Source organism: Aspergillus nidulans, chromosome I (assembly GCF_000011425.1).
Source record: "Aspergillus nidulans FGSC A4 chromosome I".
NCBI classification, from domain to species: Eukaryota; Fungi; Ascomycota; class Eurotiomycetes; order Eurotiales; family Aspergillaceae; genus Aspergillus; species Aspergillus nidulans.
In genome coordinates, this window is record NC_066257.1 from 1,704,986 (window position 1) to 1,718,230 (window position 13,245).

The following is a 13,245-nucleotide window of genomic DNA, read 5'->3' on the forward strand; positions in this document are numbered from 1 at the left end:
CAACGCCGTCCGCTGCGCACTACGCGGACTGTGAAGGAGCTGAAAGGTAAATGCAAGTGTCTGCTCATACGAAAATGCCCCGGGTTGACAGTATAGTAGGCTTGATACAGACGGTGTCTACCGCGAATGAGGCATTCCGAGTTATCTGCAAGCGTCTGCAGGGGCGCCAATTCGGCACTATGGACAAATGCGCACTGAATCGCAATCCATCAGAAGACCAGAAAAAAGCCTAGACCTCGAGATTAAGAAATTACCCAATCCACTGAGATTAGTTGGTGAGAGGAACCAGTCAGGCTCGTCCTCAGGCCCTCGAGGCGAGGCCTGATCCTATTCGCACGCCTGGCAGGAACCGGGAAACGACCTCGCTACGAGGCAAAGAAGACCGATTTCCCCGCACCCAGACTTTCATCCACAGACCGTTATGCCATGGGTTTGGTCTCGCGTGACGAAAATTGCTTCGTGCCGTGTTTCTAATGGTCGACGCTGCCAGCCCCGGCCTCCCGGAGTGGTAGAGGTCGATTCCAAGGAAGTTCTCTTTTCTTCCGTGGCTTTATGGGTTAGAAGACAAGTCGATCTGATTTGCTTGCATTGTGCTGCTGTTCCATCAACCGAAGATTGAGCCCAAGTGGTGCTGAGGTCTATTGGCCATGTCATTCCACATGGCCTCATATGGCTGTTCCTTCCTATCGAACTGTAGCTGGAGACGGTTCACCCAATTCCGTCTTCTTCAAGATATCAATTCGAGATATAAGCCTGCGGTTCCTTGTCTCGGTCCACAAGGGAGAGCCCCTGTCAGCGGCTCTCTAGGACTCCCCTAGGGATCCAGTCAAGCAACGAGTGCGGAGACAAAAGGGTGACTAAGTCTATCCCGATCAGCTGGCTGCTATGATAGCCAGATCCGCCAATAAGGGGAAAGGGGGCGCTTTGTCACTCGGCGCAAGCTCGGGTAACGAAGTTAGTATGAAGGAATTTCCCTTCCCTTCATCACTACCCAGCGCATCAATGCCTCTACCGGCAGACCCCAGATGCTCGTTTGAAATGTGATATACATCTGGGTACATCTCGAGCGAGACCTGTTGCGGTGCTGCGGTGCTGCTTCCGAGCAATCGACGCAGAAGATATACTCATTCGACATACTCTTATAACCCGAAGAAAACCGCATCCCCTCCTAAACATGTCACAGACTTCCAGCAGTCTGATTCCTCGTGCTTCGTGTGACAGATCTTCATGACGAGGCAAGATGAAGCGAAGCGCCGGCAGCTAATCAAGTGTGCAGTAGCTCTCGCTCAGCCTTGCGAAGCGTTGGCATGAGGGGCAGGTTCAAGTCAAATGATTACAGCCCTTATTACTTACCCAACTGTCCACTTACAACGACAGCTGGATAAAATGTCAATAGGAAGGTTCAAAGCGGCCGTTGTCAGTAACATCAGCGAAGCAACCGCCACTCTCGTCAATCTCATCCTCGACTTTTCGCTGTTCAAGATCGAAGCACCCAAAGAATTTTCCCCGGTGGGGAACGCGTTTTCATCAATTCGTCGAGAATCCGCAGAGAGTGGCGTCGTACATACTACTGTGCGTAAACTCATTGTTCGATCCTCTCCTCCCGGATACGCTGCAGCTGATAAAGGCCTACGGCTCCCGCGCGTCGGAAATCGCCATCAAATCAAAGAATGAGAATCGGAACACAAACTATGGGGTCTTTGAGAGTCAGGTTGGCCCAGATGCAACGAGCATCTGGGCATCGGCGACTTCGGCGGCCATCAAGGTCCATCTTCTGGCTTGCATCCTTGCTCGGATTTGGGAGTCGGGTGAGGCAACGGCTATCTGGGACGAGATTGTGAGTACACAGAAGCAGGTGATTCTGGCTAAGTGCAATGAAGGCGGTAGCGTCGATATGGTTTCGTGGGTGGTGGCCAAGCAACAGTTCAGCCGGAAGGAGCTGCGCGACTGGCATGCCAGTGCGCGGGCCTGGTTGTGCGTTGCCGATAAAATCAAGAGTGTTCAGCAGAGTAGGTTCTGGCTCGCGATTGACAAATTCGATCTCAGAGTGATAAATCGCTCCAGCACATACGACAGTGTCATTGAGGTTTGGAAGGACACTCTGGCAGGGATTGAACTGCTGGTCAGCGGCTCGTCGCAGGAGTTGCGGAGCGTCAACGTCCTCCTAGGGCTATCTGCGTGGCATCTCTACCCCGACATGGACGTCCTCACGCTGAAGTAACCCATGGTCCGGCAAGACGATGACCTGGTTCCCGGTATTCTGACCGTCGGGTTCTCGAGGACCAACGCCAATGACGACGCAGGCATTCAATGATCTCCCCCATTTGCGCGCCTTCGATACTACGGGGACCCTGTCCAGCGAACTCGGCTGGCGCGCGTTGAGGGTTCCAGACTGACGCTTGCTCAATTCCGCCAAGTTATCCTTGGCTGCGTTCTGGGCGGCTGGGGAGTCGATCCTCGACAAACAACCTCTGCTTTGAAGTGGATTATTGAGTTGGATGAAGAGGTCAAGGCAGCCATTCTGGAGCATTCCCGACAATTTCTGCTATTGACCTTCACAGGTCTTGGCTGTCTATTCTTGCCGAGGCAGCGCACGAGCATCTCTACGCGGACGACCTGGATCGCCGGGTGTACTCGAGGCTGCTCAATCTGGGTCGAAGGAAGACCGCACTCATAGGAAAACCGGACCGGACCTTCTTTGCTCTCAGCGAACCCGGAATCTTTGTGCGGTTGCCCCCGGACGTTGAGGGGAGGATACACTATCTCAGGACTATTGCTCAAAACACCGCTTTTGAATCCGCGGACATAGTGATTCGATATCGGCCAGACTCATCTGCCACATCTGCCAGTTTCGAGTACGCAACAGCACTTCCACGACCAAAGCGTTCACTCCATGAGCCATACACGCTGGGTGAGAATGGCCTCTCAGCGCTTTTTGCAAAGGCAGTTTATTGAGAATATTGATGGTCGATATTACTATAACCCAAATAAGGCAGGCAGCCGGATGTTTCCACAGGAAGAAGTCCAGCCACTTGACTGCGAGATTATTAGGAACTTCAAATTGGCAGGGGAAACAGCATTTCAATGGGACTCAGCTGGCTGTGCTGGCAGATCGAATAACTTCACATTCTGGCTTGGAGACGAAAATGAAGCAGCCCTGTTTTATGCACAGGACACTATATCGCCCCCTGAGTTGGCACCTTTTCAGTTATCTCAGCTGGTTCAGCTCTTCAAGACGGCGAAGCCCCAGCCGCCTAGCCTGCTAATTGCTCTTGATAAAGGACTGCAGCAAATGGGGAAGCCATACCTCACCTCTCTTAGGGCTGTGGCAACCATGGTTGATCTCTACAAAATCCTTCCGGGAGCGACCGTGGATATAAAAGTGTTGAAAACCAATTATCGTCTACCCATTGGGTGCAATTCTCGATTGAATATCGCTCGCAGGACCGTATGCCTGCTGCAAGCATCAGCGACCCTGGCGAGTTCTCAGACCTTGGATCATCCGCTGATGAGCATGTTGAAACCGACGAACGCAAGTTACAGATCATTTGCCCGGTCACGACATGACCCGTTTGCAGGCGCCGACAAGGTCAAGATCTCTGAGCAGGAGGGTGAATTTGAGGCCCAGCTGAGCATGACTGATCTCGCCCATACTTCCGGTGACATGGACGACGATTTAGCTGAGGCTCCAGATGAAGCCGACATACACGTCCTTGATATGAGGCATATCGGGCTTCAAGTTGGGTCTTTTTTAATTCCTTTCACCACGACGCGTGAGTAGGCATTCGCATGTATAATTCTCTTCGAGTCGGGACAATACGACATTTCGCCAGGCAAGCTGACTTCCGTTATGGCAATCTCTAGCAATGGTTCTCTATTCATCGCCGCGCCTATGTTGTGTAGCCCTGCCGAGAAGCCCCCTACGCATGAGATCCACCATGTCACCGGAAACATCGGACGTGGTGGAATGGCACTGCTAATCCCACCGGCCGCACCTCGGATTCGAGAAAGCACTGTCGACTCATGGAATTTGTGTAATCATGACTCTTGGGATGGAGAGTACGTTGACTACTTCGACAATACTTCATTACATCTCTCCTATACCGGCTACAACGTCCCTCTTGATGTCGGGGCGCGCGGGGCGCAAGACTGGGAAATATACATGCTGGAGTCTGTTGTAAGTGTGCACGAACGGGGTGAATGGGTGGCAGACCTAGACATCCTTGAGGCATTACAAAGCTCTCTTCTTTTTCGAATACCCGACAGCCATGAGCAGCCTTCGCCAGGTGAGAAGCACTTCTGTAAACATAGCCACGACCGGAAGGAGCGTGAGAGCTCATCCGGCCCAAATCTACTGGTCGCGCTCCAGAACTGGGCCGAGTATCTAGCAAGACCGGAGCTGCCATCGATAGTGGTAGCAAGTTTGAATTGGCAGGCACAACTTGCAGCAACGGCGATTACTATTGCGCAGGGTGGTGCTGCTTACGTTGTTAAGGAGGGTGTGTGTTGTGAATGTGTATATGAGGCTGTTCAAAAGGCAAAGGATCCGTCGTCTGTCGTTTGCATCGCATAGCGCCCACTTCCGTCCCGCGCCACTTGATCTTGGGTATTGTGAATGTATTGTAAATGTTTTGCGTGTAGATGTTGAGGATTACTTGTCTTGATTCTGTTGTGGCATCCACATCTATACCTGTCTGGACCCAGTCAACCAGCGTTACTATCTGCCCTACCAGATGTAGACGGTCCATATACATACCATTACGCTAATTCAACAATCCACAGCAATGCCAGCCTAATCGAAAGTATGGCATAGGGTAAACCCGGTGAGTAACCATTCTTCCCTTTTAGGTGTGCTTTCATTGCATGTATGCCGTCTTCGCACATGGGTTCTTGCATACAAAGTGGAGTTGAAAGGGCTATCCTCAGGCTGAAGAGTAGGGCTTCGTTAGACACGCCTAAGACCGGATACCCCTACCCTGCTTATTAGAGGGGATGAGCGTTGCTTTGTTTGGCCTGTTTATTTCCATTTCCAGAAAGGATAAATGATAAGCCCTAGGTCATTAATTAGAACCCTTCCATGTCCGCTTCAGCTCTGGTCCGCAATAGTTGCCCTATCTTTTCGGGTTGTCGAATTGTATGCCTCGGTACAGTGATGTCTACTCCTGCAGTGAAGACACACAGAAAACAGAGAAACTCGAGCTTACAAATAAGAAAGGCACGTTTCTGTGCGGGTAGGGTGATATCCTACCTGAGCAATAGCTGGTTTCGCATCTGCTGCTTGTTATCAGGTAAGTATTTACTGAGTGGTAGGTAGTGCGAGCCGTGGTCGGCCAACTGGTTGGCTTGTGCTTACTGCAAAATTCTGAGTTCGTGAGGTACACCTGCAACTGGCTTGCTTTCGACAGTTTAGATGGAGGGCAGCCAATATCTGGCTAGACATGAAGGTGAAAGAGGACTTGTTCGTGGCATGCACATTGCGGGTCAAGATGACGTGGCCTGCCAAAGTGTCCCATCCATCCTGAATGGGACCGTCCTACCCAGAATTGGGACTGTCCTCACAAGTGCACAGTCATCCAAGAATGTATTTTTGGCCTTCTTCTTACTCCCCTTCAATGTGCCCTGCGGTGGTTGGCCATCCACATGGCGCTCTCGGAGAAACCCATTAATCCATAGTCTACGTGCAGCAAACATTCTGCCTTAGGTCCCAGATCTTCTATACCTTCTATTCGGGGTGATAACCTCGGTAGGTACATGCAACCAGAGAAGGACTATGCAAAAAGCACAGTAGCGTGACTTTGGAAGCCCTAAGTTTCTGGCCGGCCGAAGAGAGCGCAACGGTATGAGCATGCGGCCAAATCTTGAGCAAATAAAACTCTAGTAATGTCAATATAATATTGTATCTAACAAAGGTGTTATTCCATGGCTCTTCTGATTCGAACTTCCCTCCTATCCTTACAGTCCATCGAGGACCGCAGCTGCGAGTGCTCTCATGTTCAGCTACGCTGCCTCAACAATTCTCGTCACTTCTTATGGATTTACTGAGTCTTGTTGCAATAGTACTTGAGCCTTAACTGCAGTGTCATGTAATAAAAGGCCAATAAGAGAAGAAAAGGAGCACCAACAAACAATTGAATGCCGCGGGCTGAAAGCGCAAGGCGAGAAATTTGAATGGTGATGACAGAGAAATGGACGAGCGGATGTCGAGGAGGCCATGAGCGACTCAATGTCTGTGTTGAGACAAGAAAAATGCAACCACTCTGACCTGATACTTTGTTTCTTATGTAGAAAGTTTAAAGTTTTTAGGATTTACGGTTCCCAGGGTTGTCGGGTGTATGCGATGGACTACTCTCAATCCCCCTTGGATAAAATATGATTAATTAGTCAAACAGACATTATGACAGTTTAATCCCAGTTAGTACCACGAGATTAGAACAGGAGTAGAAGCCACTGCAAGTTCTGCTTTGGGCTCCCTGTGTGGCTCATGTTCAGCCCAGTCCTGGTTACCTATACAGGACAAAAGCACCCCGATCTGCCTCCTTTGTACCAAAAAGGAAATTCTTGCGGGATGGTGGCTTGACGGCCGTTGAATTCATCCGAATTACCTGATGGGGCCGATATTTAGCGTGATTTAATTATTGGCTAGGGATAAATAGACACCTATTGGCTCCGCTCTCAATCGGTTATTTATACAGGCCATGGCCTGCAGCCTGTTCTCATCAGCTTAAGACAGGGCCGTCAGAATGTTCATGAGATTCGCAAGCAAGTGCGCGTCTCCAGCGAAAGAGAGTGAGGGCTAACAAGGTGGCAGGCCCCAATGAACGCCGGACCATCAGCCGTGAGGATCTCGGCTTCTACAACGCCCTAGTCATCGCAGGGGTCTACGAGGTCACCGACAAAGAGATCGACGTGAAGGCAGCCGCGTCCTATATCACTCCTCTGAAACATTGTATCCAGGAGTATCCATTTCTAGGTGTTGTCGTCAGAGACAAGCACACTGAGAAGCCATTCTACGAGAAAGTACCGAGCATAGACCTCAACAACCACATCTCAGTCATCCATAATGAAGATATCAACACTCAAACAGAAATCAAATCCATAGAGGAGTTCCTCCTCCCAATTCTTGACCGGCCTTGGCCAGCCGATATACCGCCCTGGCGCATTGTCGTCCTCCCTCTCCCTCCACGCGACGAGCAAACGACGCGCGTCTTCATAGCCTTTTCATTCTCGCATACCCTGGGCGATGGCTTGGTAGGACACGCCTTCCACCAGACCTTTCTCCACGCGTTGCAAGAGCGTATTGTGGAGGAAGACAGCGCCTCTCTGATCACCCCGTCAACCCAACAGCTCCCGCCACCCTTCGACATCCCCTCGAGACTCCCGATCTCATGGAAGTTTCTCCTAAGCCCGCTTCTAGCAGTCTATCTACCAAGATGTCTATCCACACTGCTCGGCCTTCGCGCAGCGGTTACCACCATCGATGCAGGAACTTGGACCGGCTCGCCCATGTTCTTTGACCCGTCAACGCCCAACAGTAGCCGAATCCGTCTGCTTGAGATTGATTCGTCGCTTGTTCAAGCGGCGTTGAGGGCCTCAAGGGCACATGGGTCGAAACTGACGGGCCTAATACATCAAATGATCATCATGGCTTTAAGCAGAGTCCTCCCAGATGAGAAGGTCACGAATTATGTCTCGGGAACGGCGGTCGATTTACGGAGGTCTGTGGGTATTCCGCGCTGCGCTTGGGGTCTTTATGTATCTGGACACAACCAGACCCATCCACGCCCGTCTGATCTGCCAGAGAAAGGGTCTCCGTCTACATTCAGCGATGGATTCTGGTTGTCCGCCAGATCCATCACCGAGGACCTCGCCCTCTGCGCAACCAGTCTCCAGGATCAGGCAATTGGACTGCTCCGATATGCGCCGAGCATTAGGAACTGGACGGCCGGAAAGGTAGGGCAACAGAGGGACTGTTCGTATGAAGTGAGCAATTTGCTTGCATTCGACAGTGCTGCTCATGAAGGGGGTAAATGCAAAATCACCAAGATGATCTTTGCAACCCCGGCGAACGTGGTCAGTGGCCCGCTGGTGTTTAATATTATCAGTGTCAAGGGTGGGAACTCGGTCATCGCGGTCAACTGGCAGGTTGGAGCTCTGGGTGTGCCTCACGAAGAGGAGGACGATTTTGTTAATGCGGTCTGTGATTCTATTAGATCTGATTTTGAGGGTTTGAGCGTGCAATATTGAGACGTGTGCCCGCAAGGCTCCCGTGGGATGCGGAGTTTAGGGCTGTTGAGCAAGGTGACTGGCCTGATATAGGGCTGCTGGCTTTTCCATGGTCAAGACCCCGTCACTATTTGGCTCTGAAGCCAGCACACACTGGTAAATGTTTTCCAGTAATGCACTATTAACGCAATGTATAGCATATTTCGTATTCCAAACCGTCCTGCTTGCCGGCCTGCTGGTATTTATCATGTTGACTCCGGATGCGGCGAGGATAGTCCTATACCGTAGGCAGTGTCTTGTGAACCCAGTGACGGCCCCCAAATCACGCAACCAAGGTGGAATGCTCTTCACACAAGGACCGCCAAACTGTGGGCAGCTCGAACTCCTGCTGAGTCATATCGCATCCGTCGACCTGCCTACCTAGTTCTAGTAACATGTGGATATACCAAATTCAGGCAGCGGCCGACCCAGTCAACCCTAGGCTGCTCTCCGCCGTCCTATGATCTTTCGTACAGCCACTGCTGTGCTGCAGATCCTATACCCTGTAGTGAGTAGTGGCAGGAGCCTGTAGATCACTGCCATTAGTTTGTAGACCCACTTCTAGGCGCAGCCTCGTATTCCGCCTCGTTAGGCTACATCGACCCCTCAAATGCCGCCAGAGTATAAAAAGCACCACAAACCAGACTCTATGGAGCTCTGGTCCGCTATCTTTCCCTCTCTTCTCTGGGAAGATGGCCATTCGCCTTCCTTTGAAAATATACACCTGTATATTCAAGCATCTGCTTGCCGATGAGAGGGATGGTCGCAAACATGCATTCAAGCTGCGGCTGGTCTCAAAGACTATCCGAGCTATCATTGACCCTCTACTAGACAGGCAACTCGGGTCTCCATCAGATCGTGCGGTGGAGATCCTCTGCCACAGAATGATCGCACAGCCTGGTCTCGGTGCTCGAGTTGAGCAGATTTGCCTAGAAGAGGACGAAGGGGCGGAAAACTCGGAAGACGAGTTCGAAGACGAGTTCGAAGACGAGTTCGAAGACGAAGACGAAGACGAAGATGAAGAGGAAGACGAATCGGAAGACGAGGACGAAGACGACCCGGGTTCAGATTCCAATTTAAAGGCAGAGGCTCGACGGAAGGCTAAAAGGGACCGAGATGTAATAATTGCAGCCGCAGAAGCCATCAAACGCGCATTCGAGTCCGATCCAGCCTCGAGGTATTCCCAGGCCCTGGAGAAGAACGATCTGAATTGGCTCACGAGATCGACTCTGAAGACCCGAAAATGGATTCTGCTCTTCCAGCTCTCAAACCTCAAGTCGCTCGCCCTGACGGCCCGCACGGATAAGTTTACCAACATGGCCTTGTTTCTCCGGCTGCCCTACCTGGAAGAACTGGACTTTGCTGTGCTGGCCCCCGGTGTGGATAGTGACGCCCACAGAGCGATCGACTATGTTCCCCCAATAGAGATATTGGAAACAATAATCAGCTCTACCAGCCGGCTGAGGTCTCTCAGGTTCGAGGACATGAGCGGAACGGGCTTCAGGCCCGTCCTCCATGACGCGCCTAAACTGAAGCGGATCCTAGAGCAACACGCCGCCGCGACCCTAACATATCTCTCCATCTGTCTGACGAATAACGACGAAAAGGATTGGCGCAAGGAACAGGAATTCAGTAACATCAAGGGCTACTTTGGCTCAATGAAAAGTTTCACGAGACTGCAAGGGCTGGTCATGCAGCTGGAGGTCTTACTCGGGACGCCCTCGGATGGACTGCAACTGAAAGATGTCCTGCCCACGCAATTGCAGTACTTTACGGGCTTGAATCTTCCTGACCTACATGGGGCGGAGGACTCGGATAGACTTTGGGAGGACAACGATTATTTGCTGCAGTTTCAGGACCTAGCGGAGGCAGCGAGAGACGGGCAGCATCTGCCCTGGTTAAAGTCGGTCAAGATGCATCTGAAGAGGAAGGACTATTTTAGTGTCTATGACAACTGGCCTAAAAAAGGACAATTTACGGATTTTTTCTTGTGTGAACACGACCCGCGAATTGACTTTCGCTTACTGGCTGAATCGCGAATTTACTTTGGCTGGGTGAGTGGCCCCTACGCCGATGACGGGCCAGGGCCGGATTAGAGGTCAGCAAAGATGGGACTGACTTCTACCATGCCATACGGAGAAGAATATAGCTTTGGCTTCTCAAAATGGGCTGGGGTCAGTAATTAGCCTGACCTCTGAGACCCTGAGACTCAGCGAGTATGGGTTATGACGAATTGGAGGGGCGTGGTTAGATTTCATAGATCTATTCTATTGTCACGATATGACTCCCGTAATCCAAGGTACTAGACCTAAGCTACAACATCAGCATTGCACATTCTCAAGCTTAGAACCTCCCAGGGTTCAGGAATATTCTGTCCGGTTGGATGATTCTGTTTTACATACTGCCGAACACAAATTCTGGGCTGTTCTCACGCTGCTAATATGTTCTTCAGCGCCATGACTGTTTACTTTAGAGATAACCCCTCAGACTTGCCGGTGAGTCCTCTCTTATATTCTGCACCAGTCTACCAGGATCTGAGAAAGGTCATGTTGTGTTCCTAAAATAGGCGGGTGTAAATAAACTAAATCATATATTGAAGAGCACCCCGAAATATGAATGCGCCAGCCTTTCATGGCTTCAAAATGCTTCCAAGCTTGACCTTCCGTAGTGTTGGAGACCCGGCGTGCGAGCTCTCCTGTGGGCTGGAGACTTTGAAGAATACACGCTCGAGAATACTCGCTCGATATAATCAAGTCTATGGAGTACGCCTGTAGAACGGGGCGATGTATAGTCCCCGGGCGGACTCTTAAGCCTCATCCACTTCCCCGGACATTCGGGGCATTGTTCTCCTTGGAGTCGCTAAGGCTCACCAAGCTGTTGCCTTCCAGAGGCTGAAAATCCATGCTACGCAAACTTTACATGAGATAGCTCACGACTTTTCTTAAACTGGCCGGGTTTGACCGTTAATACGCACAAAAATTTGATGCCATGCTCAACGACACCTACTGTAAACGCACTTGGACAGCATTTACCGTGGTTCCCTGCGCAGCAGGCTGGCTATCGATTCCAGATTTGTAGGGAACCATCTTCAACGTCTACACATCATGCCTTTGGGTCCAAGGCTGTTTGGATGCCGCTGTGAAAGCCGAAAGAGCGAAGAGAAGAAGGACTCTAGGTACAAGCATAACCCGTGCGCGTATTACTTCTAGTCTATCAGTAGACAGAATTTAGAATCCCTCCACATACCGATCACTTCGCAGCACATCTCCAGCACGTATCTGCGCTAGCCGGCATCTGGAACGACAAATGTGCTGCTCAACTCCGCGAGAGGCTGTCCAGGGACTGTGTAGCCTAGGTATTGGTGGAAGACTGTCTGTTGATGATGACACTGGAAATGCTCTGGTCAATACGCTATTATAGTTCCCATACATTGTCACTGCGACTGGCAGGGGTGGCATCTCTGGCGTTAACAAGATGCAGGTTACTGTGGATGCCCGATACCACCCCAGGACAAGAGACCCAAGCCAGCCAGTTTCTCAGGGTCTCTCCTGTGCCCCCAGAGGCCAACGAGCCAATTTCGAGGTGGTTGGCGTGCTGTATTTCCGGTGATACTGCTGACTGGAGGTTTTCAAGTACTGTTGTTTCACTGCAATCGCCAGATTGGTCTCTCTACTTTTCTTTGGCGGATGTCCACATTGCGGTAATATAGGAGCAGATCTAGAATATTTCGCACATCCTAGTCCCCGTCGCAGTAGCTCTTTCAAAAAGCCTGCTCAAGTTGACCGAGAGTAGTCTTTCTCTAGTAGTCGCTCCTGCTTGGATATTATATACCTCAGAAAGTGAACAATCCACTTTATATACCACTCCAGCAACCCGAAAGCAAATCAGACAGCAGAGCTCATGAAAGAGATAACAGCTGGAGCACAGCGTGCTGGTATGTCTCAGCAATTCTCGCCGTCGCACAAGCAGAAACATTCTCAGGACTTGACAAACGCAAAGCTTGAATGAAATCGCCCAAGATCCAAGACCCATCGCCGACTCGAAGATATCGCCTCCATTTATCTCTATCGTCAGACCGAACCGCAGCCAAGATCTCCATAACACAGCAGTTGCCAGTTAGACTGGGAGCGACCAATGCCTGCTCCTTGGCCCTGAGCAAGAACAGGAAACGTTCCTCCGTTCGACTGTGCAGCTACGGCAGATTACAAGGCCACGAGTTATACAGGATACAGATAGATGCAAGGCTATTTTTGTTTTCTTTTCCCCTCTCCCCTCCGTCAACTATTTGTCACGTCCCCACTACATCCAGAGAATTGTAGGAAACCCACATGGTTTTTAATCGGAAATCGGACTCCTCCTGCCAGCGAGAAGAGCTTGGGGCTCCTCAGGCTCGGCTGATGGTCTAGACGTCATGAAATTGCTTCTTGGTAGCGTGAGCTCTTGTCCCTTAATGATGTGTTCTTTCTCTACTCCAGTTCTTTGTATTCTCGGGGGCGACTGCAGCGGGTTTCCTTCTGCAGAATGGCAGTTAACTGCCCATTCTGACAGCTGCTGAATTTTCGTGAAGACGAGACACCAAGCAGTCCCAAACTTGCTTCTTGGCGAGCTGCAGACGAGCTGCAGCCTCGAGCGCTAGCAGTGGGAGCCTGACTCGTAAATGGTATATAGCGGTATGGTAAGTTTCTTGTTGTATCTGCGCCACGTGGTAATACAGAGACTCTCCCCACCAGCTGCAGGAAACTGCAAATGTGATTGGTTAATATAGACTCGTTCCATGGATTCGATCTAGAAGCTGCAGGTCGCACTTACGGTTCGCCTACTACCCCGAAGAAGACCCGGTACTACAGATCCTTACTGCAACCGGTATAAATACTAGATCTCGATCTCCAGTGCCCCTCTTTATCATCTGCCTCTCCCCTCATCGCCAGCCCCTGCCCTGCTACCTCTTCCCTCCCCGCAGATCGTCAGTCTGTGCCAGTCACC

The 13,245-nt window shown here is 50.9% G+C and overlaps 3 protein-coding genes across 3 annotated transcripts, besides 1 other annotated feature; all 3 read left to right on the top strand.

The window, feature by feature from the left end:
* Nucleotides 1-13,245: part of a sequence feature (contig 1.101 1..209568(-1)) that runs on past both edges of the window.
* ANIA_05947 (uncharacterized protein) lies at nt 1,387-5,701 on the top strand (the record flags this gene model as incomplete). The annotated part of the gene is made up of 7 exons (XM_658459.1): nt 1,387-1,572; nt 1,628-2,217; nt 2,562-2,911; nt 2,997-3,773; nt 3,834-4,499; nt 5,260-5,288; nt 5,411-5,701. 7 exons carry the CDS (start codon nt 1,387-1,389, stop codon nt 5,699-5,701), a joined length of 2,889 nt encoding a protein of 962 aa, XP_663551.1.
* On the top strand, nt 6,741-8,647 carry ANIA_05946 (uncharacterized protein; the record flags this gene model as incomplete). Its single annotated transcript, XM_050612397.1, has 3 exons — nt 6,741-6,759; nt 6,809-8,224; nt 8,421-8,647. The coding sequence occupies 3 exons, from the start codon at nt 6,741-6,743 to the stop codon at nt 8,645-8,647; spliced, it is 1,662 nt and encodes a 553-aa protein (XP_050467042.1).
* Nucleotides 8,955-10,358, top strand: ANIA_05945 (uncharacterized protein; the record flags this gene model as incomplete). The annotated part of the gene is made up of 1 exon (XM_658457.1): nt 8,955-10,358. One exon carries the CDS (start codon nt 8,955-8,957, stop codon nt 10,356-10,358), a length of 1,404 nt encoding a protein of 467 aa, XP_663549.1.